This window comes from Mustela nigripes, chromosome 5, assembly GCF_022355385.1.
Source record: "Mustela nigripes isolate SB6536 chromosome 5, MUSNIG.SB6536, whole genome shotgun sequence".
NCBI classification, from domain to species: Eukaryota; Metazoa; Chordata; class Mammalia; order Carnivora; family Mustelidae; genus Mustela; species Mustela nigripes.
Genome location: NC_081561.1, coordinates 136,290,267 through 136,314,895, shown reverse-complemented (window position 1 = coordinate 136,314,895; position 24,629 = coordinate 136,290,267). Strand labels below are relative to the sequence as shown.

Below are 24,629 nucleotides of genomic sequence, written 5' to 3'. Positions count from 1 at the left end.
ATTGCAGTGAACATGGAAGTTCGGGTATCTTTTCTGTATCCTGTTTTTATGTTATTTGGACATACACCCAGAAATGCGATTGCTGGATCAGATGGCAATTCTATTTTTAATTTTTTGAAGAACATCCATACTTCAAAAACTTCCATAGTGGCTAAATCAATTTATATTCCCACCAAGAGTGCATGACTATTCCCTTTTCTCCACATGCTCAACTTGTTTATTTCTTGACTTTTTGTTAATAGAGCATCTGACAGGTGTGAGGTACTATCTCCTTGTGGTTTAGATTTGCATTTCCCTGATAATTAGTGATGTTAAGTATCTTTCCTTGTACCTGCTGGACATTTGAGTGTCTTCTTTGGAAAAATGCCTATTCAGTGCCTCTGTCCGTTTTGTTTTGTTTTGTTTTACTGGATTTTGTTGTTGTTGTTGTTGATTCATGTGAGATCTTTATATATTTTGCAAATTAAGCCCTTTACCAGACACATGGTTGCAAATATTTTCTCCCATTCTGCAGGTTGCCTTTTCATTTTGGTGATGATTTCTGTAGCTATGCAGAAGTTTTTATAGTTGGATGTAGTCCCACTTGTTGATTTTTACTCTTGTTGTGCAAAGATGGTTTTGATGATTGTATGTGACCCTTGAAAAGGGAAAAAAGCAACATGGAATGAAACTGTGATCAGGTGGAAATGAGATCACACATACTCCTTACTTCTTGGAAGATACAAATAATGCCCCCAAACAACAAATAAGCCCTCCCTCATCACTACCTCAGATTTATGGTTTTACCTTGCTAATAAATTTACCGAAGCTTTGAGGGGGGAAATGGTGATCCTCAAGGATTAATCTTTATTCATAAGAGCTTTCCCAACACCTCACTAGAGGAACTAAATGACATATTTTCCAAGGTGGCCAGTGTGAGAAGAGCAGTCTGGTATGCCACTATACATGCTCCCAGTTCTGCTGTGTCCCTGGGTCGTGGGCCCTTCCAAGGCCACAGAGCTCAGAGTCTGAAGTCCTAATTTCGCGCACAGGTATGTACTTCTCTGCACAGGAAAAACCAATTTCCCCTGCCTCATTCCCCTCTACCCTGTGAAATTAAATAGTTTCTTGACAGTCTGTCTCCCTAGGGAGTTTGACTGGAGGAAAGAAAAAGCTGGCCTCCACCTACTCAAAACTGTTTGAGTTTGAGTCCTTGGTTATGCACCCTTTTGCAAAACTTTTTTTTCCCCCTTTTTTCCTTTATGACATTAACAAAATCTGTTTTGCTTAAAACTAGAATCAGTTACCTCTAGAAATGAAAACTAGAAGAGTTATGCAGATTTTCCCTTCTGTATTTACAGATAAACCCCAGTGAATTATCATGAGCCCCACTGCTTAGAGGGACACACAAGAAGTAGATGCAAGTAAGGATTCCAGTATGTGAATAGCCACTATTCCCTATGCCTGTTCACCCAGAGAGAGGGTGGTCACTAAGTAGCTCTCTAAATAGCTTTTCCTCCCCTCTGTGTGTATAATTCTTTGGACAGTGCAACTCTGTAGCCAAATATGACAACAGACTGTTTTTCTTAAACATAGCTTTATGTCAGGCAGCCCAGGAGAAGTGTAGACTCCAAACACAGTTGATATAATACCAAATATAAATACTGAACTGCTGGTATTCAGGGGCACACACAGGTCGGTCAGAAAAACAGAGGCAACCTGCCCCCAAATGGTATGGGTACTTACACAAGAGAAATCAGTGAGTAGTAGTTTTATTTTGTTTTGTTATTGACAGAAGGAAAATGTTTATGGCACAGCATACACAGTTACCTCAGAAAAAACACAAGGTATTTGCCTGTGATCTTTTTTTTTCTAATGAGCCAAAGGATTTAAAGAACAGTGAAAAGTCCTGAAAATTTCATATAGTATTTGAACTCCTTTTCAATGGCTTTAAACCACAACATTGCATGCAGCATAGCATTTCTCTATGAATTTTCCAAAATCGGATAGTTAGCAGTGAGATAATGAAGGTCTTCAATTCTCAAGAAGGTAATTGAATCATTCTGTAAACTTCCAGGATAAGATACAGATAAGGACCTCTGTCTGGTATAAAGCTTTTTGTATTTATGTATGTGTTGGAGGGGTTGCTCTGAAGAAAAAATATAGATAAGTACAAAAGATAATCAAATAAATACTCCTTTGTGCAATACTCCAATTAAAAATATTAATATTTTATTATTGTTGCAGGTCTTTGTAAAAGAAATGATCAGATAAAGTTAAAAATCCCTTCTTTTCCAATCACATTCCCATCATTATCCCCCAGAAGCATCCAAGGTCATGGATCAAGTTCATGTTTTTATCACTTTACTATACATATTATCTGGAAATTAATAAGAGATATTGTTTTGCATACTTATGAAGATTATGTTAATAATACAAGTTATATTTAATATTTTACAGCTATTTTCCCACTCAATGTCATTTTATGATCTCCTCCTTGAAATCTATAGATAAGTTATTCATTTTAAGTGTTGTTTCTATCTCATCATATAGTGAGATCTCCATTTTTATTCATTCCTAAAAAGAGGAAAATATGGATTGTTTTTCAGTTAAGTTATTAAAAATACTGTCTTTAATGCCTCCTCATACATTAGTGTATGCATATGTGAAAGTTTTCTCCAGTGTATAACTAGGAGAGTGAAATTTGTTAGCTACATTGTTAGGTAGCCAATAGTATTCTTCAAAATGATGGTTGAGAGCTTTTTGTTTACCCAGCTCTTCTCTCAAAATTGGTGCCCTGTGACTTTTTAACTGGGGGAAATTGGTTATGGAATAGTTGTTTTATTCAAATTTTTCTGAGTACAAGTTTTGAGCATTTATTAATCTAACTTGGGGCATTTCTATTTTCTCTTCTGTAAACTGCCCGCCCATCTCTGCCCGCTTGTCTATTAGGTAATTTGCATTTTTCAGCTGTGATATGTTACTTCTGTCTTACAGATAATAATCCTTTGTATCTTCTAGTCTGGTTTTCATTTTTCACTTTATTTTACTATTATTTAATAATATTTTCCTTTTTGACTTACTCTCGTAAGAAATCCTTTTCCTGCCCTGAAACTGTAAAAGCATTTTTCTATATCTTCTTGCCAGAGTTTTAGAATTGTTTGTAACATCTACCCCTAATTAGTCTGAAGTTTATTTGTTTGTGTGGTACAGCTTAGAGGTGTATGTAATTTTTTTCATGTATAAATCTAATTGTATCAACACCATGTATTGAATTTTTTTTCTAAGTGATAATGAAGTGCCCTCTAACTTAAACCATGATTGCATATATGCTTGAGTCTGTGTCTCAGCTCAATACAAATTCCTTCCACTGATCTATTTATGTATTCCCATTATCAATGACATACTGTCATAATTATGATCGTTTCATATTATTGATAAGATATCCCCACTTGTTCTTGTTTCCAGAAGTATCATGTTTGTTTCTGTCCATTTAGTCCTCCACATAAACTTTAGAATCTCTTTATAGATTTCCATGAATGATTCCATTAGAATTTTTATTGCAGTCATATTGAATTTATAGAATAATTTGGGACAATTATCATTTTGAAGATATCCCATGTTCCTGCTTGAGAAAATAGCCTATCTCTATCCGGGTTTATTTTGTGTTTTTGACACAGTTTTATAATATTTTCCAAAAGTTGGAAAGTTTTTAAGATAGTCTCCTAAAATTATTTTCTTGAGAATTTTTCATTTGACTACTAGCGCTTATTCAGTTTCTCTTTTTTTTTTTTTTTAAGATTTTTAAATTTACTTATATGACAGAAAGACAGAGAGATCACAAGTAGCTAGAGAGGCAGGAAGAGAGAGAGGGGGAAGCAGGCTCCCTGCCGAGCAAAGAGCCCGATGCGGGGGCTCCATCCCAGGACCCTGAGATCATGACCTGAGCCGAAGGCAGAGGCTTAACCCACTGAGCCACCCCGGCACCCTCAGTTTCTCTTTTTTTAATCTTGATTTATCTCCCATCCCAATTAAACTGTGCTCCCTTCAGCAGAGGCAATGTAGCTCTCTTTTAATTTTTCATACCTTCTGTTTTCTCTTTTCTTTCAGCCAGTTGGGTCCGAAAGTAGCTGAAATGCGAAAAAGACAGCAGACACAAAATGAAGGAACACCTGCTGTGTCTCAAGGGCCCGGAAACCAGAGACCCAACAACACGTGTTGCTTCTGCTGGTGCTGTTGCTGTAGCTGCTCCTGGTATGTGGCTCTCTGGGTAGGACCCCACCCCTGCACTAGCGGGGGCACTAACTAGAATGAATTTGCGGCTTTGTTCTTGGGATCCTGGAAACTTCTCAGTCCGTCTCCCTTTCCTCCCTTACAAGTAGGAATTATTGGAGACCGTCTCTGGAAATAGAATATTTCCCCAGAATCTACATTTAAATTGAGATTAAGGCAAACAGTGAAAACTCATTTTTTATCCTGTTTTTCTCCATCCACATTTCTTAAAGAGATGGGTAAAAATAAGATTATGATTAGAGACTTGTTTAACCCTAAACAAAATTCTCCAATGTTCCAGAAGGTACAAGAACATTAAGATAACATCTAGCAGTCCTGCACATCATAGTCGATGTTGTGTTTTAGCCATGTGCTGTTTCTCGGGATGCTGATCATTCTGTCACAGAGTCACAAAACTGTGAATCAGAGTGGCATGTGCAGCCACGGACGCTTGATAAAGGACAGAGAAAGAAGTGCCACAAACTGTGTCCACAGTTCTAAAAGGCCAGGGGCTTTGACCGGTATGAAGGCCAAGTCAGTCAACTAAATCTCCAGATTGTAAGAGCCAGAGAAGCTGCTTTCCTTTGTGATTTTATTCCTGACAGGTTCTGTGACATCATCCAAAGTTTAAACTCTGCCTTTTGGCAAAATGATGAAGTTAGACAAGCTGACTCCTGTCTAGTACTAAATGTCCATGATTCAGGCGCCTCAGAAAACCTGCTCCAGTTCCAAATTCCCCAAGTGCCTTCCAATAAGAAAATCAGCAAGACCAAGAGTCCTAAGATGAGATCTCCCAGGGGGATGCTACATTAATGGAACTTCCCATAGAACCGTAAGTTTTGGGGTCCTTGAAGATCCAGTTCACAAGTGGATCTCCTGGATTAGTCGCGGTCTTCTGGATCTCCCTGACTTAGGTCAAAGCTTTGAAGAAAGGCCCAAATGCCTGAATCGCCTTCTTGTATATGATCTTTACACTCTTCCTGAGGTTATTGGTATGAGATGGTGGCATAATATTCTATCATTGCCAATATAGAGGAGACTTGTCATGCTCTAGTGGTAACCTTGGTCTTGAACAAGCTCTGTTCCTTCTAGGAAACTTCATTTCCAGAAAACCATCGGATATTTTAGTAATTTGGAAGGTTTAGTTTTTATACATATCAAAATTGCCTCTCAGATGATGATGTTTTGTTAAGGAAAATCACAAGGGACTATTTTTCTTTCCTTTGTAAGCCTTAACTATTTCAAATAGGGGAAATATGTCAATAAAATTGTATATATATATTTTCACTTATATATATACAGTATATATATCACTTATATATATACAGCTTAAGAGATCACCTACCTCTGGTCTGAATCCATGGAGTGAAGTGTAGCGACTTAATATGGTAGGTTGGAAGTCAGACTGCCTGAGCTCAAGTCTTGTCTTCCTCATCACTGTCTGACTTTCAACAAGTTACTTGATGTCCTCAAATTCCTCATATGTCAAAATACAGTAACAAGAATCCCTACTTCATAAGGTTGTTGTAAATAATAAATGAAATAAAACACATACAAGCTGAAAGCAGTGTCTGACACATAGTATGCATTTAAGAATTAGGTCACTGGGGGACACCTGGGTGGCACAGTCGGTTAAGTGTCCTACTCTTGGTTTTAGCTCAGGTCGTGATCTCGGGTCATGAGACTGAGCCCTGCATCAGGCTCTGCGCTCAGCATAGAGTCCACTTGGACTCGATCCCTGTCCCTCTGCACCCCCACCCTGCACCCCTTCCTTCCCATGCTCGCTCTCGCTCTCTCTCACATTAGCTCACTGGGTTATAGAATGCTTCATATAGGAAAAAAATATAATCTCCTTAAAGAGGAGCTGGCTTGAAAATATATATATATATTATATATGTATGTATTTTTTTAAAGATCTGCTTAGGGATATAACATAAAAACTAATCTTAGGAAAGCTATTTTATTTTAGATTTTTTTGTAAGACATCGCAAATATATTGTTACACAGTGTTGAAGATTATATTTCTATTTCTCATTTGCATTCTGCCATGTTCCAGAAATCAGTATATGATTTTATTTACCTGCCAAAATTTATTTCTGAATTGCTTCAGGATTATAACACCAAAACAGATAAGAGTACTGAAGTTTGGTTGCACTACATACATTCGCTGTCAAACAGCTATTTGGTGAATTTTGTTGTTGTTGTTGTTGTTGTTTTCCTCTCCTACATATATTTAGTGAGACCTGCTTTTATAAAGTGTTCACTGAATAACAAAACATTCAACAGGAGCTCATGAACATCAAACGGTCACAGAACACGGACTATGGATGGAAGAGTTAAGCTGCCTTAACTCTCTATACCTCTAAAGTGACACCAGTTTGAGCTCAGACATTTGGTGCATTGGACGAGGGCTCTGCTAGAGTCAAATGTCATTGTCAAGAATTGTGTTTATTAGCAATGATTCATGGATGCCTGAGTCTAAGCCATAAAACACACAGTCTATAAATTTTATAAGTCTTCCATAAATGATAAATCATAGGTAATTTCAAATATAAACAACAGGAACAAAATGAAAGTTCAGCTGCCTTAACTATGAATTCTAACTGTGTTATCTCATGGCAAATGAGAATCTCAATACATGCACTTTGAAAATATCATTGTTTTTATATTTTGAGTTTAAGAAAAATATTTTAAAGCCTTATGATAGTGGAAAAACAAAAGAAATAAATGTTCTTCAAATTTTCCAGGCTGGGTCAGAGGAGCAGAATGGAAAGAAACACTAAAAAATGTTAATTTGGGGACCAAAATAAAACTAGAAATCAAAATATGAAGTCACTGTCACTTGTGAAAATGAACAGTTGTCACGTAGCTGATTTCTCCTCCTTTTAAGGAAATAGAATGCTGAGCAAGTGAATTTCTATATCTAGTAATAAATACAAATGCCTCACCCTAACCTCACATCTTATAGGCTTTTTCAGCAACATAGTATTTCCCTCAAATTTAAATTTCACTTTCATATTTCAGCATCAGCTCTTCTCCCTTACATATTTAAACTTATTCCTGCCTTAATAAAATTACCACTGTGCTTTTTTCGGTGGGGGGCGGGGTGTATGATACAGAGATTATGAAACTGCTAAATATTTCCACAGTTTCCTTCCAACATCTTTATCCATAATGAATTGTTAAGTCCATCTGTTCTCTGTCCCTTTCAAGGAACCACTTCTGTCCCCAAATCAGTCTCTTTCCCTTCTCTCCCTACAGTCTTCCATTTCAATAGGAGAAAACATGGGAATGTGGTTTAGAGCATGTGAGCCGTGTAACAGAAATGAATCACAGAGGTCTGAGTTTGGGCCATAAAACGAACCAACGAACCATGTAGAAATCTGCGAGTCCTTCCGTACGTGGGACTAAGCTGTTCCTGATCAGGAGAATAGAGAATTTTGTCAAGAGACAAGAGAAACTTGTCTATAGGTTCAACATTGCCACTATGAAGATTTAATATCCCTTTGAATTCAAGATTCAAACAGAGGTAGTTAACTCACTTCTCTTTTCTTGATGAGATTGAAATTCTTGAACGATGAGGGCTCTCCACCAAACTCCACCTCCAGGATAGTAGGGGGCAGTGAGGCCATTCATACATGCACATTTGAGATGACACAGGCGATGGGCCATTGCAAAGTAGAAACTGCTGTTGCCTCCCGACAGCAAGGTGCCTCAAGAAGGAGATGGAAAGGTAGAGATTTCAAGATTTATGTCAAGCTTAGAGCTAGTTCCCAAATTGTCCCCCAAACCCTCTTGTAACATCAGAGTTTATGTTAAAATAACCCAGATTGTTTTCTTTCTCAAAGAAGTCTCTAGATGCTAATCCGTCCCTGTTTTAATTCCTTGTTGCTCCTGGTGGTGTCCTATCAAGCAAGACAGAGTTCCATGTTCAACCATAAAAAATTAGAACTCAAGAGACTTCAGTTCTCATCTTTCCAGAATGTTCCTATTGATGGGACAGATCTAAGTAAAGGTTCAGCACTTCATAAACATGCCCCCTCCTTCCATTCTTAACAAGTACCCCAGTTCTGGTCATTCAAAACAGTGCAAAAATCATGTCCTGTTTTATCCTCTGATGCTGTCACACTTTAGCTATCTGCCAGTGAAAATACTATGATGCATGCTTTAAACGCCAGAGGTTATTTTTCAAAAGGGAAAACAAAATCCATGTCTGCTCCATGGTGAAGAAACCAGCCCCTGGAAATAAATCTGCTACCACACGCAAGGTGAATCATTTTTTTTTTTTAAGATTTTATTTATTTATTTGACAGAAAGACACAGCAAGAGAGGGAACAGAAGCAGGGGAGTGGGAGAGGGAGAAGCAGGCTTCCTGCAAGGAGCCTGATGCGGAGTTTGAACCCAGGACCCTGGGATCATGACCTGAGCCAAAGGCAGATGCTTAATGATTGGGCCACCCAGGTGCCCCAAGGAGGCACCGGTGATAAACACTTTACCTGTCACGCTCAGAGACTTGATCATCTCACACGAGAGAGAGTAAGTTACATGCCTAGGACTTCCGAAGTCCTTGCAAACAGATCCTCATAGGTATCTCTTACAAACAAGTCTGTGGTTTCGACTCACCATGGCATAGGTGAATTTCCTCAATAGTTTCTATGACTTACGTAAACCTAAAACTCAGACAGTCAAAACCCACCTACTAAAACGAACCTCAGTTTCCCAGGTCATAGCCACAAGATCAGAAAGTGGACATGAGGACCACGAACCTTCTGTAAAGCCACACGTTTGTTAACTCTCTCATTTACAGTTTACTGAATGCCCCCTGTTATCTGGTACAGTTGTACTTCATTGGCTTTCACCAGATTCTCCCTGCCTCTGCATCAACAGAATAAATTCTCAATAAGCAGTTGAATCCAGAGAGGACACCCTCTAGAAAGCTTGGTATTCACACTGTCTCTGCCAAGTCCGTGTTATGTATGACCAGAGGGCTATCTACTGGAAACTGCCAGAATTGGAATGCCTTGATCCTTTTCCATCGAAGGCATGCCATTGGCACTCTTTTTGACTCTGTGTTTACTTTAAAGTTTTTTGAATATCCCGTGGTGGGTATTTAGATCCTCAATGGAAAAGATGGAAGTATACAGAACAAAATAATAGAGGAAAATGTTATGCTCAGACTCATTTAGAAGAATAGGAAGAAGGCGCCGGAGAAGGGCTGGAGAAAGAAAGTTAAAATTAATTTGAGTCAGAAGGAGACAAGGGGCAGTTTAGAAGGAAAGGCAGCTCACAGCCAGCTGATTCGGTAAGGAACCAAGGAAGTGTCCTGCTGGGTGCTGGGGGACCTGTGACATGATTCCCCTGAGGTGGGGGGTCTGGTAAGGAATCCCAAAGCTGTAAGAGAATACAGAGAGGCAGAGAGGGGGAAAATCAGATGACATTAGCCTCACAGAATGTGGAAGAGGAACGCCAGCCCCGACCTTGCCCTGCCTGAGAGACGCCGTCAGAGAGCTGGGTGCCAGGCAGGGCCAGAGCGGGGATGTGGGCTACAGAAGGCTCAGAACACAGGAAGTGTGTTTGCCATGGAAAGGGAGTTCCAAAGAAACAAGGAGTATCCTCAGAGTGGGAGCCTGCCTCACTCTGGCAAAGAAGCCCAGAGGCTGATACTCGGAGGCAAGGTACTGTAGGTGTAAGGGTTGGGAGTTGTGCTGGGACAGGGCTCTGAATGAGGCCGGGTGTGGCAGATGGCTAAGACGACCTTGGCATTGAGCTAGTCTGTTCATGTGCACTGCCATGCCTCCCGCTGCCCTGGATAAAGCTGAAACGGGGGGGCGGGGCAGCTTGACACCCCAGTTCACGCTACTGGTTTTCATATTAGTGATTCTCTTTCTGTTTAACATGTGTTTTTTAAAGGGTTAATACCTTTAAAATTTTATTCCATGGATTTTATCGTTGAATTCATAAAAGTTCATATTGGTCACTTGGCACTGAACATTTCTGTAAACATATACTAAAGTTTTATACTTGAAAATAGCCAAAAATCAGTTGGCGTATAGCATATTATTTGGCACATAGTAGGTGCTTAACCAATGCTATGGTGTTAAATGGATGACTGAATTTGGGTTTTCTATTTGAGTCCACTTTATAAAAATTCATGTCACAAAAATTATTTTTTAAAAAAATAACAGGCATATTCTCTCGGGTCTTTGTATAATGTTGTCGCACGTGATGCTAGTAGACACCAGATTTCTTCTTATGTGCCTTCTTCCTTCATCGTCCCGTGTGTGTGTGTGTGTGTGTGTGTGTGTGTGTGTGTGTGTGTTGGCAGGAACAGTAGTATACTGGTAGCACTAGCAGTGCTTAGTAGTAGAGAGGGACAAGTGTTCTGGGAGAGAGGCCTAGAATCCAATGTTACTGGGATAGAAGAAAGACCGCATAGAAGGCTGAAGAGATAGGCAGTGCAGGCACTAAAATGCCTTTAGTGCCCAATTAAGGAGTTAGGGCTTCACACTGCTTTGGATATAAGAAGGGTTTGAAGATTATTATATAAGGAGGAGACAGAGCCCATTGTATGTTTAAGTCTACCCTTGTGGAGCCAGTGGAAAGTATGTGAGAGGACAAGGCAAAAAACAAGGCAAGTATCAGGAGATTCTGGAACAGCCTTGCTGAGAGATGTCGGGGGCCCCAAACAGAACAATGGTGAGAGCAGACATTCCTGATTCAAGAGCCGCTGGGTGTGCAGGCAAGAATTCGCAGTAGATGAGAAGCAGGATACCTCCTCGTCGCTTGCTCCCATGGCCAGGTTGATGGCGACCCCATCAAATGAGAGGACACGGCAACGGGAGGCTGTTTAGGGCTGGACAGGTTGTGAGCTGGACTTGCTCTGTTTAAGGTTAGCTGTGGAATGACCTGTGAACGAAGGACGACACCTCAGGAAATTCCAACTTGAGAGAGAAAGCCGTGCAAGTGCCTTACACATGGAAAGCAGAGGAGACAGTCTGGGAGGTAACGCAAAACACGCTCCTGGCCTGGCACAAGCCATGAGAGGAGCTTCACGAAGAAGGGAATGACTGATGTCCCCATACCCAGTACACCAGGGAGGTCCACCATGATAAGAACATCTTGTAAAAACATCTTGTCACGTGGCCAGCTGAAGGCTTCTCACTGAGCTCCGTGAGAATCAAGCTTCTCTTTCAAGTGCACAAGGAGGAGTGCCTGGGTTGGTGCAGTCAACTGAGCGTCACCCAACTCTTGGTTTCGGCTCAGGTCATGATCTCAGCGTCGTGAGATCGAGCCCTACATTGGGCTCCACGCTTAGTGCACAGTCTGGTCGGGATCCTGTCTCTCCCTCTCCTTCTACCCCACCCCCCAAGTAAATAAACAAGTCTTAAATAAAGTGCACAAGAAAGAAGAATTTAGAGAAAAAAGCAACCCACAGAGAAAATAAGTGCACCTCTCCTCAAAGCTGTGAGGCACCCTGATCTTGGGTGAAGGTCCAATTTGAGGAAATCTGGGGTTATCTTCTTGATTTAATCAAAGCAAAATTATTCAATTTCTAAAACATTAAGAAATTCAGCCCTTTAAATTCTAGGCCAAATTTATTAACTCTCTGGACAATATTTAAGAACTTCCCTTTCATCCTCCCCAAATCAATAATGATATCAGGCATATGGTTATGACATTTTTGCTACCCCTACCCTATATTCAAAATGTAGTAGTTGTTACATCGGATTGAAATAGTATTAACTTTTAACTTTTTTCTTCTCATTAAAACTTTGCATTATTTCTTTTAGGACTGGCTTACTTTTTCAAGGTCAAGGTGCAATAGACGTATTGAAATATGCCTGCTATTTCAGGATATCACTCGGGTAGTACTTGTTCCTTATCAGATACAACAATGAAATCCAGTTCTTTCAAATATGAAATTTATTATGATATTATTAAGTGTGATAAGTCTGCTTCCTTGGGTTGTAGAAATATTATAATTTCCAATTTTAAAAAGATAAAATTTGTATCTTTGTTTCAGATGCCAATATACCACGTATCAGCCTACATCTGGGAGCATGGATTCCTAAGTAGAAAGCAAATTCCTGCTCTTGCTACTTTTTTTTTTGTGAAGCAACATAGATAATTTAAAAATACAGGATCATTTTAATCAACTCATTCCAAGTAATAGCAGAACAATAAATAATTCCATGTGTTTTATTCTAAACAGATCTCATTTTGCCATATTTAAAGACTATATACAAATTCTAACACATCTTCCTCATCTAAATAACCTACTCAAAAGAGACAGCATGGAGTAGGCAAGAAACAAACAGCGACTCTGGAATTAGGCCTGAATGAGTCCTTGCTCCATGACCTTCAACTATGAGACATTCGGCAAGTGACTCAAATCTTTCTGAGCCTCAGGTTCGCCATCTGTAAGACGTAATTAATAATATACATAAGTCAGTGAGTTTAGGTTTCAGTACATCCTAGAGGTCCTGAGTAATCCTTTCTTGATAAATATTACTTCTGCCCCACAACCCCCCACAAGGCTCAGGCTGAAAGGAAACTATCAGATTTTGTAGGATTTGAGCACTGTAGGCTTCCATGTTGTCAGTGAATGCAGCAGAACCCATTCCTACATTCTCTGTCTCTGGCCCTCTCTCCCCAGCTGTCCCGTTCATCAGCACGGGGACAACTCAGCATTCCTGGAGCACGGATCACACCGCCACAGGATTCCCAGAGGGCTGTACATTCATTCTCTTCTGGGGCTCAATTTCTCCACAAATCCGGATTATTTCTTTCATCCTAATTGTTCTCAGGGGTGCTTCCTGCTTCATCCCATACATATTCACGCAGCCAGGAACTAGAATGTATAGATACAGTGGGAAGAATAAGTGACCCTACCAACTTTCAGATGTCTTTCTGAGTATCAACTGCTTGAGCTCCAATGTAACTGATGTATTTAAAGACTTAGATGACTACTTGCCATTTTAATAACAGTGTCTACTAACTAAATAGAAGTCCATTTGGACTTTTCACATCCTAGATATTTGCTTTCCCACAAAAGCATCAACTAACTTAATTATGGCTTACAGGAAAAATTACAGTGGGTTGAAGGAAGAGCTTAAAATAGGATTTCAGTCAACCTGAGAACTGAAATAGGAGAGTCTGATGATTGGTGTATATTATATAAAGTACATCTAAATATTCAATCTTGTACTTAACTTTAAGGGCGGGGGTGCAGAAGAAACCTTGTTTATGCCAAATAAAAAACTTTGGTTATTGAACTAAAAATAAGCTTTACATAATGGATCCAGATTTTAACTATGTAATAACTTGTCAGCAGTTGGCCTTCTAAATCAAATTAAATGTGTCGATGAACTAAAATACATGACTTGAAGTTTGAAATAAAACTGTTATACCAATGGAAAAAGGGAATCTTTGAAACTCATCTTTTCCAACAGAAGCACGTGTAGAGAGAAATTGGTAGCAAAGAGAGGATGAATAGATAGAGACATTAGTCCTCAGTTTCCGCGCATCGGAAGACGAAACGATTGCTTACATATAACCCAAACTGAAATGAAAATCTTTTGGAAAATCTATTCTCGAAATGGCTCTTTTATTTTATTTTATTTTTTTCCCCATCTGTGGGATGCTTTTATTCAAAAATCATTCTTTTCTTTTGGGGTGTGCCATGACATAATGGAAAAAGCATAACTTCTGATAAAATCGTGCCTCCTCCATTTATTATAAGATACTGGACAAGCTTTTCTCATCTGTAAAGTGTCTCATTGTGAGAATCATGAAGATACTGTTAATATATATTGCAACACAAAGCCTGGGACCTAGTAAGCATTCAGTGTCTCTAAATCATTGCGGAAATGGAACCAAAGAGTTGAGAATTTGTTCTCTATTCATTATTATTATTATTATTATTTTATTACCATTTTTAAATTTCTTTTCAGCGTAACAGTATTCATAGTTTTTGCACCACACCCAGTGCTCCATACAATCCGTGCCCTCTCTAATACCCACCACCTGGTTCCCCCAACCTCCCACCCCCCGCCCCTTCAAAACCCTCAGACTGTTTTTCAGAGTCCACAGTCTCTCATGGTTCACCTCCCCTTCCAATTTCCCTCAACTCCCTTCTCCTCTCCATCTCCCCTTGTCCTCCATGCTATTTGTTATGCTCCACAAATAAGTGAAACCATATGATAATTGACTCTCTCTGCTTGACTTATTTCACTCAGCATCATCTCTTCCAGTCCCGTCCATGTTGCTACAGAAGTTGGGTATTCGTCCTTTCTGATGGAGGCATCATACTCCATAGTGTATATGGACCACATCTTCCTTATCCATTTGTCCGTTGAAGGGCATCTTGGTTCTTTCCACAGTTTGGCGACCGTGGCCATTGCTGCTATAAACATTGGGGTACAGACGGCCCTTCTTTTCACTACTTTTAAAGAATTCTCAATTAAAAAAATTTTTTTTCTTGTCTGTTACTAGATAGAAACCTTGTCAAATTAATCTGTTTTAAGAACGTATGACTTATGGGGTGCCTGGGTGGCTCAATCAGTTAAGCATCTGCCTTCGGCTCAGGTCATGATCCCAGGGTCCTGGGATTGAGCCCATCCTTGGGCTCCCTGCTTGGGAGCCTGCTTCTCCCTCTCCCCCTGACTACTGCTACCCCTGCTTGCGTCCTCTCTGTCTTTGCCAAATAAATAAATAAAATCTTTAAAAAAAAAAAAAAAAAAAAGGAGAAGGGACACCAGGGTGGCTCAGTGGGTTAAGCCTCTGTCCTCGGCTCAGGTCATGGCCTCAGGTCTCAGGGTCCTGGGATGGAGCTGGGCTTCAGGGGCTCTTCTCGGCAGGGAGCCTGCTTCCCCCGCCTCCCTCTGCCTGCCTCTCTGCCTACTTGTGATCTCTCTCTCTCTCTCTGTCAAATAAATAAATAAAATCTTTTAAAAAAAGAAAGAAAAAAGAGAATAATGTATGACTTAAGTTCCATATTATCCCAGCAAGAGACATCAGAGTTTCAAACAACTTATTAGAAAGGATAACTGAAATGTTAATAGGATAATGCTTGTCTTTTTTTAAAGATTAAATATTCCTAAGTGAAATGACTTAGAGCTGGGGACTCTCAGAACATTCTCTCAATACCAAAAAGGAAAAATGGGTGCAATTATGTGCACCTCCCAAGATTAAAAGTATCCCCTTCAAGTTTATTTCACTCACAGAAAAACTGAATGACTCTTCTCCAAATCCTTAGAAAGACATAATTATCAAACCTCCACACACATAAGAATAGATATTTTTCCAAAAAGGGTAATTACTCCAAGAAACTTTTTCAGTTTTCTTTTATTCAGTTGATTAAAAAGGATATTTATAAAGGCAACACAGCCATCTAGTGGGCAGATTTTTAACAGCGGATTACTTTACTTTGGAGAGGTTTTAAGTTGATGAAATAAAAACTTGGGCCAAATAAAATACTTGTTTTACGACACATGATTTTATTTCTCACATGTCATACGATTATTACACATGATTATCAGGAGCAGGGGAAATATTATTAGGGACTTTTTTTTTTTTTTTTTTAGACAAGCACCGTATAACATTTCCAGACACAAATTTTTAGCCACCATTCCCATCCCCACATATACTATTCAAAACCAAGCCATTTTACCAAAATGTATACATAAAACTGATGATGTTGAAGTCAAAAGCTTGACTATAACTGATTTGTTTATGTGAGAAATCATGGATGGCATATGGTTACTGCCCCCACCTCTGGTGTCTCTTCTCTTCTGTGTGTCACCGTTTCTACGCAAAGCATCAGTGCTCTTCTCCCCTCTGCCCTCCCTTCTCAATGTTACTCTGCTGATGGGAGCAAGCTGTCTTGCCCAGGAGGCTTTGGGCGGTAGGAGCACCTGATCCGCAGTCATGAGTGGTATCTCTTCTTTTCTTCCTCTTTTAGGCTTTGCAGTCAAAACCATCTGTAACAGCTATTTCCTAGTCATCTCAAATTCCAGGGAATTGAGAAATTGTTTCTTGCCAGTATCTACCCTATATTCAGCTCCCGTAGCCTCATAGCCATGAGACAATGCCGAGAGAAAAGATATTTGCGTTCTGGTTTGTATTACAACTGGTTTGTCCTAAGAGGTTTCCCTCTTCCCAACATTGAAGAGCAATCAATCTTTGTAAATAACTAAAAAGGTTAAACAAAAAATAATTCTTTTATATAAAGAGAAGTGGCATTGAGTAGTGCAGATGAACATGAGACCAGAAGTCAGAAGATGTGAGTTCAAGGCCAGCCCTGATATGGCTTAGTTGTGGAAACGGTGTACAGCCACCTCAGGGACTGTTTCCTCTGAAATAAAATGGAAATGATGAATAACAAATCCCCTGCTTACCTTACAGGACTGTTGTGAGAAAGAAGTAGTAAGGTAATGTATGAGGAAGGGTTTTACAATAATGGCAGAGTGTAAGGCTTTATTTCTTCAAGATGAAATTAAAAGGTCTTTGGTAAATTTGGAATTGTCATTTCAATGTGCAACTAATTTGCTCTTACATTTAATTAAGCATGTGTAATAATTTACCTATTTGTCTCAAGTGTTTAGTCTTGCAACCTTGTGTAGTGGGTCTTAACATTATTCCCAGCAAGAGTGGAGGAAAATAAAGCAGTGAAAGGGAAGTCATCTTAAAGCAGGTGTATTCGACGTTTGGAGAGCACCTCATTGTCTTCTTGACCCGTTACATAAGCACACCTCACTTCCTATTCTAATTTATCACTCCCACCCGGAAACATCTGATTTACCCATTTTGACCTACATTTATATCATGCCTGTTTACTACTCCAAGCCTCTTCTTACATGTGACTTTCCCCCCTCTGCTTGGAATTCCCTTTGTCCCGGTCTCATCTGAAACACTTGCTCTGGTTGTTCAGCTCAATTTCGTCATTACCTCCTCTGCAAAGCCCCTCTCAATTCCCTCCTGCAAAAGTGTAGACACTGTAACTACCTGAGAAGCACCGTATGCACACCACTGTTTTACCCCTCATTTGCAGTGCCGTGTGATGCTTATTTACCTGTCAGAGCTTTTCAGTTTTGTAAGCTTTGTCGTATTCATCTTGACTTTCCAACCCAGGCAACATCGCATGGGCCAGGTGTCTCATACATATTTATAAATTGCTGTTGACTCCTAAATAAAGCTGTAATATTATTTTACCATGGTATTTTTACTGGGGGAAGAAATGAACCATTTAAAGAATAATGTACCAATTTTTTTTCAGAGCCTGAAGGATGTTGATTCCATTTTTGCACCGGAAAATTTGAGGTAGAAGCTGTTAGACAAAAAAAAAAAAAGAAAAAAAAAGAAAAGAAAAGAAATGAAACACTGATATACTGTGAGAATTTTAAAATATTGAATAATATTTGTCTTTACCAATCACAGTGGATCTTTCTTGAGCCTTGATGTCACAGTAAATTGAATTCAAGGATCATACTGATTCTTTAGCGGAGATTTTGTGTAAATTTATGTGGTTTTGTGACCGGCCTCCATTCTAGAGTTACCATGGCTACTGCAAAGTTTTCATCTTATTTGCAACCATTGCTAGGGCTCTTCCTAAAAACCAGCTATTTTTCCTACAAAAGTAGACTGTCTTCCAAAATAGGCCCGCACACATCCACAAAGATGAATCCGTAGGTAAGCTCTGTAACGGGCAGCAGGTAATATTTTCCCCATCCCACTCGCCCAGCTGCCCTGTAAGCAAACAAAAAATTCACCCACACACAAAGAAGGCGTATTTCCTTATTTTCTGTATTTTCAAATGTATTTCTCCCTTTTCAAAGTCACCATTCTAGAAAATTTCTAATGGGATTTTAAATACTTATGTTAGTAGACTTATCCTAGATTATTGGCACTGTCTTCTGTAAAATACTCAAGCTTTGATCAAGACTCCCACAGTGAGCCTTGTACCTGCGTTCTGTTCTCTTTATGGCTTCAGTTGCTTAAAAAGCAGAAATGTTAATAATGTTATAAACATGGTAAAAGTAAAAAAGCAAAACAACAACAACAACAACAAAAATGTCTCTACATGACCCCTTGCGACTGTTAAGTTTGATTTACTTTTAGAGTTTTTCTCAAGCACATGAACTATGTATATGTTGATTTAGAGCAAATATTTCCTGTTGTTTATTACCTTAAAAAACAAACAAACAAACAAACTCCTGTGTATTACTGAGAGCAAGACCAGGTGAAACTGGAGACAGACCTTAGTCATTCCTAAAACATAGATGGCAAGCAGTTTCATACCAATTCCTTTATCATTTCTTCCATTTCTCTTCTTCATAAAGTGGAGTTATTAGCAGTTCTTGATAATTGAAACTTTGAAACCAATTTTTTTTTTTCCAGAATGGTAGTTAAAGGAAAGTTAATCAAAAGGACACTTGACAATTGGTGAAGTCAATTTCTTTCTACAGGGCAGTATTGAATCCAATATTAGATCAAGAAATGGAGTAAACACTGAACATTAAGCAGTTATTGAATATCTATTATGAGCAGTTTTAGTACAAATGTGTGTCCATATTTTGCCATCTGTAGAAATGGAAGATATAAACAGAGCCCAGTATTTCTTGATGATCACTCTAATATGGTGGCATTTGGGATGTTTGTAAATATCACAGAAACAGATACAGGAGCCAGAATTCATGTTCAGAAACTTGTGAATCATGCATGTGGATTCCAGATTTGTTACTCTACATCAAGGACACAATGGAGAACAATTTTTTTTCCTTAAGATATTGCATAAAGTGAAATATAGCTGCGTTTGTGTGCACACTCTGTGGGACACTGTGGAAATGTAACAGAAATAAATTCTCAAGGGGTTTATTATTTAATCAGTAAAAACAAGCTCATTGTCTGGCCTTTTTATGGTCCCTTACTATGTGTGTGCACACATACACACACGAACTCTGTAAAGCATGGCAGAATGAGTATTAATTTCCTATTTAAATAGGAAAAGTCTTTCCAGAATTTACAAAAATTTTGCGTATTTTATAGATTTGGCATCATGAATTTCTCTCAGGAAATCTCACAGGATGTTGTCAATATGTGCTCTTACCTCCTCCCACACACTTTCCCGTAATTACTGGAAAGATACCAAATTCCAGAGAAGCACTGCTACTCAAAGATACTTTGAGAAGGTCATGGGCCTCCTCTTAAACACATCCCTGACCCAAGTGTGTTGCTACATGGAGGGCTGAGGGTTCTAGACTACCTCAAACTACAGCTGTATTCACAGTATCGTCACACAGAGACGTAAACAACGGTGCAGCCCTCTCTGGATCCACCTCACTGTTTTCCTCATGACCGCCTCACCCTGAAGGCTGTGAGGGTTCTAATCCTGGAGCTGCCGGCTCTCTGCAGAGCACCGGTCAGTTTGCTGGGTGTTTAACACTCAGCTCTGCTTCCCGGAATCCTTTGAGCCACACCACTTCTGCAGTTCCCATCGAGTTCCCTTTTCTCCAGGCAGTTCACTTTCCCAAGGAGATTTTCCTGTCTAATCTCAGGTGCAGGTGGGCTGCTCTTCCTTAGATGCTTCCAGCATTCTCTCTATCCTCACCCTTGCCCATGAGAATCAAAGAATGAATCGATGTTTGGATGCCTGGATGGCTCAGTCGCTTAACAAGTCCGACTCTCGATTTTGGCTCAGGTCATGATCTCATGACTCTCGATTTTGGCTCAGGTCATGATCTCATGACTGAGCTCGGTGTTGGGCTCTCACTCTGTGCAGAGCCTGCCTGAGGATTCTCTTCCTCTGCTACTCCCCCAACTCATTCCTTCTCTCTCTCTCTAATCTTAAAAAAAAAAAAAAGAATGAATGAATGAGCCAATGTCTCTGCTTTTCAGATTAAGAACAATAGCTTGTTGTAATCCTTGTCCGGCTAATCCCCTTCCTTCTCCACAACCTTTCCTAGTGTCCCTTTTCTAAATTCACACAGTCTATTGCCTTGACGCCTTTCAGAGAGCATGGTTTTTAATGGATACTCAATAAAGATTACAGATTTGTGTGACAGAACTGGATTCACATTCCAACCATACAACATATTTAGTATGTGATGTTGGGCCAAACTGCTAGAAGCTCTGTGGCTCACTTTGCTCATCTATAAAATGGGGATAACAAAATTAGAGAGAAAAGGGGCACATAATAGGCACTAGGAAATAATGGCTCCATTTCCCCTTGTTGAATAAATGAACATCTGACAAATGAAAGACATGTTGTCTGGACTTTTGCTCTCTGACAGGCTCCCATGAAGCTTCTTGACTTCTAGACAGAGGGGTCAGTTTGCTAATTCAGTCGCTTGACTTTGCAAGGCTGCTGAGTCATCCCAACCACCCTGCTTCTTTTTTTTGTTTGTTTGTTTAAGATTTTATTTATTTATTTGACCGACAGAGATCACAAGTAGGCAGAGAGGCAGGTGGGGGCAGGGGTGGGGTGGGAAGCAGGCTCCCCACTGAGCAGAGACAGATGTGGGGCTCCATCCCAGGACCTTGGGATCATGACCTGAGCCGAAGGCAGAGGCTTTAACCCACTGAGCCACCCAGGCGCCCCAACCACCCTGCTTCTTAGTATCACCCATGACCTCCCTCGTTACATCTTGTTTATACCTAGAGCCTTGAGTGTTTCACTCTGTGGTGCTGCTGAGGGCCAGTTTCTCTGAATCAGACAATTCTTGTTGTGGAGCCCATGGGATTAGTCTAGCTCTTGTAGTCCTGCAGAACTTTACATCCTAGAGACAGACGCGCCTCTGATCCAGTGCTTCTACCCAGACCCTCACAGTGGCCGGCCTGTCTCTTCCAAGACATTGAAGACAGACTAAATGGGAGGAAAGGGCAAGGACAAGGTCAAATATAAATCTAGTAGTTCAGACTTGAGTGGATGGAGGAGCGATGGTTTCAGGGAGAGGAACACCTAGGATGTAGAAAATGATGATGTGAATTTAGCGAATATTGTTTCAGATTCTGAAACATGTTACCTTTTTAGCTATCAGTGGGAGAAAATAAATGGAAAGCAAACTGTGAATAGAACTACCCAAAATTCAAGATGACATTACTCCAAGGAGCAATATAATGTGCATATCAAATATTAAAGCACATAATCATGTGAAGTATCTTGGGAGATTTTAAGTAATTCAGATTATCTAAGGACCAAGTCAGAATGTATAACAGGTTCCATTTTGGAGATTATTTACTTCATTATTTCATTAAGTAACTATTTTCCTTTCTTTAGTGAACATCGGCTTCCCCATCCTTTTTAAATGGTTGTCACTCTTCGTGTACTTTATATATTCTCACATAGTTGAGAATAAAATTCTCCTGTGAAATAGTTTCCTGCATGCAATTTTTTTTCTTTTATTTAAATCGTTTTCCCTAGACAAAATAAAATGTTGTACTGCCTTACAGCCTCACCGTGAGGAATGAAGAAAGAGGGGAAAGTGCGGGAAGACCCACGCATACCACAAAAATGGAGAGCATCCAGGTCTTAGAGGAATGGTAAGTGTGCTTCCCCTCATAACTGCATCTGGCACTTGTGCACCACTTACATCTACGCAGTGCTGGGGCATTAGCCCTTGTGTCCTGGTGCTCCTCAGAATGGTTTTGTGAAATGAAAGCCTTCTCGGTCCGGGAGATCTTATTTTGTGACGGCAACTGCTTTTCATCAATTTTTTTATTAGCTATGTTAAGCTATCAGCTAAAACACTGCCTGAGTTTCTCTCTCTCTTTCAAAAAGTAATGACTGTTAAGATGAATTAGCCCCTGATTGCCCTGATTCTTCTCTTTCCGTGAATATTTTCTCTAAGCTTTTCTCTTCCTCAGGGAAGAGTCTGAAACACACAGAAAAAGATATGGAATTGCCTCAGTCAGTCAGAAAGGGCACCCAGCTGGTCCCTGATCCCATTCCCATCAGAACAGATTCTGCCCAGGTATTTTCTCCAAAATGAGAATCAAGTTTTCATTGCAGTATCTACAGAATGAAATTAAAATACAAGTCGATTGGTTGTATGATGATAGCTGCTTTCTTTTTCTGCTTCCCATGAGAAGGTTTTAATGTTGGTGCCTCATTGTAATTTTTCCATCTTTAAACTTTTTTAAGTGAAAGAGGAAGTTCAGACATTGTGGATCAGTGACAAATCTATTTAATATACGTGGTCAAAAAAAATAAGAAAAAATAAAATATAAGTACTTCTTGGACCAAATGTATTTTGGGTCAGAAAATTTTTTTTCTTTCCCTTTTAAAAAAAAAAAATCCAGTTAACATACAGTATGATGTTAGTTTTAGGTGTAAATGCAGTGATTCAACGCTTCCATACAACACCCCGTGCTCATCACGACAATCACATTCCTTAATCCCCATCATTTATTTCTCCCATCCCCCCACCACCTCCCTCTGGTAACCATCGGTTTGTTGTCCATAGTTAAGAGTCTTTCTTGCTTTGCTCCCCCCTTTTTTTCCCGCTTTGTTCATTTGTTTTGTTTTTTAAATTCCCTATATAAGTAAAATCATATCGTGTTTCTTTCTCAGACTTACTTCACTTACGTAATACACTCTAATTCCATCCACCTCATTGCTGAGTAATATTCCGTTGTATATATACACCATGTCTTCGTTACCCGTTCATCAAGTGATGGATTCTTGTGTTTTTTTCCATAATTTGGCTATTGTAGATAATGCTGCTGTAAATATTGGGCTGCATGTACCCCTTGAATTAGTGCTCTTGTATTCTTTGGGTAAATACCTATGGTGCCATTGCTGGATCGTAGGGTAGTCCCCTTTTAATTGTTGGAGGAGGTTGAAAAATTCTTAAAGAAAGCGATGGATAGGAAAGCAAGATCGGGATCAATTTAACCATAAGAATCTCTAAGCTTCTCTTTCCATTTCTTTGAAGTATAACCAAAGGGAGTAACAACTGGTGGTTTCTGCATGAATATAGTCACTGAAAACTTAAATAGAAGTATCTAGAAAGTCCTCAGTGTCATTATAAAGGCCCTGAGACTTTTAGCTCTAATAATTCCATTCATGGGCAATACTCCATTCATAATACTTTAGTGGATTAATACTAGAACTTAGGAAAACATGCGACAAGTGCATACAATTTAGAACCAGTGACAAATGAAAAAGTACCTATCAGAGAGGAAAAGAGAAGCAGTACCTTATGGCTTTAAAGTTAAAATATACATCAAAAAATATAAATACTTAGATTAAAAGACGCAACAAAAAATTCAATTTGCCATTCAAATTAATGCATAGGGTGTCTGTCAATTTGCAATATATTGTTAAGTTTGAACATTTCCAGGCTTCATTATGAATTATGACGACCGTGAAAAATAGTGTGTATAACCCTTTGCTGTTTGAATGCTTTGCTCCCTAACACACATTTGTGACTAAGCGAATTTTTTTTAATACCCAGAAATAAGTAGCCCAGTCCTTGCAGATACTTGACAGATCAGAGGAAAAATAATTGCTAGTGACCACTAGATGGCAGCAAAGGGACAGCAATTTCTGTCTTTTCTCCCCTCTGCCGACCACTATTCTTGGATCAGTTGCCTTTGATGATGGCCCAATTCTGTCTTTGCAGCCAAAACCCCACTTCGGAGGAAGTCTTGTCCTGGTCTCAAAATTTTGACAAGATGATGAAGGCCCCAGCAGGAAGAAACCTTTTCAGAGAGTTTCTCCGAACAGAATACAGTGAAGAGAACCTACTTTTCTGGCTTGCCTGTGAAGACTTAAAGAAAGAGCAGAATAAAAAAGTAATCGAAGAAAAGGCCAGAATGATCTATGAAGATTACATTTCTATACTATCACCAAAAGAGGTAAAAATCTGGAAAATATTTATGGGCTTCCTAAGACCAAGGATGAACCCAAAGGGACCTCTGTCCACGTTGGGTAATGCATGGGGTGTGGACAGTCTAGAAGGCTTCCCTGGGGAGATAATTTCGATTTTACTCTGAGAACCTACCTGAACATACGTTGGAAGGCTAGGTTTCCCCACTGTGCTTTGATCATTTATCTCTCTCTGAACCATGGGGCTGGCTACTTGCTTTTCAGAACTAACATTGCAAAGCCTCTTAAATACAGTTTGCTTAATACAGTGACTTACGCTAAAGAGGAAAAGAAGAATTTACTGTGGGGCAGTTTTTCTCTAAGTGTGGTCCCCAGATCTCCTGTCTAAGGATCACCAGGAGCATTTGTTTGAAAAGCAAATTCTAGAGGCCTATCCAGGACTTCTGAATCTGAATTTTTGGAAATAGAGCCCAGGAATCTAGACTTTTAACAAGCTTTCCATGTACACACTAGTTTGAAAACCTCTAATAGGAGCTTAAAAAAAAAAAAA

The 24,629-nt window shown here is 39.5% G+C and overlaps 1 protein-coding gene across 2 annotated transcripts in view; it reads left to right on the top strand.

Annotated features, from left to right (window-relative positions):
• The window catches only part of RGS17 (regulator of G protein signaling 17), a 93,153-nt gene that overhangs the window by 53,032 nt on the left and 15,492 nt on the right, over nucleotides 1-24,629 (top strand). The window contains exons 2-4 of one of the 2 annotated variants that reach the window (XM_059401303.1): nucleotides 4,094-4,233; nucleotides 21,700-21,789; nucleotides 23,874-24,108. In XM_059401303.1, the coding sequence (XP_059257286.1) occupies nucleotides 4,115-4,233; nucleotides 21,700-21,789; nucleotides 23,874-24,108 (444 nt within the window). In that variant the 5' untranslated portion in view covers nucleotides 4,094-4,114. Of the gene's footprint in view, nucleotides 1-4,089; nucleotides 4,234-21,699; nucleotides 21,790-23,873; nucleotides 24,109-24,629 lie in introns of both variants that reach the window. The other variant, XM_059401302.1, reaches the window with a different exon arrangement.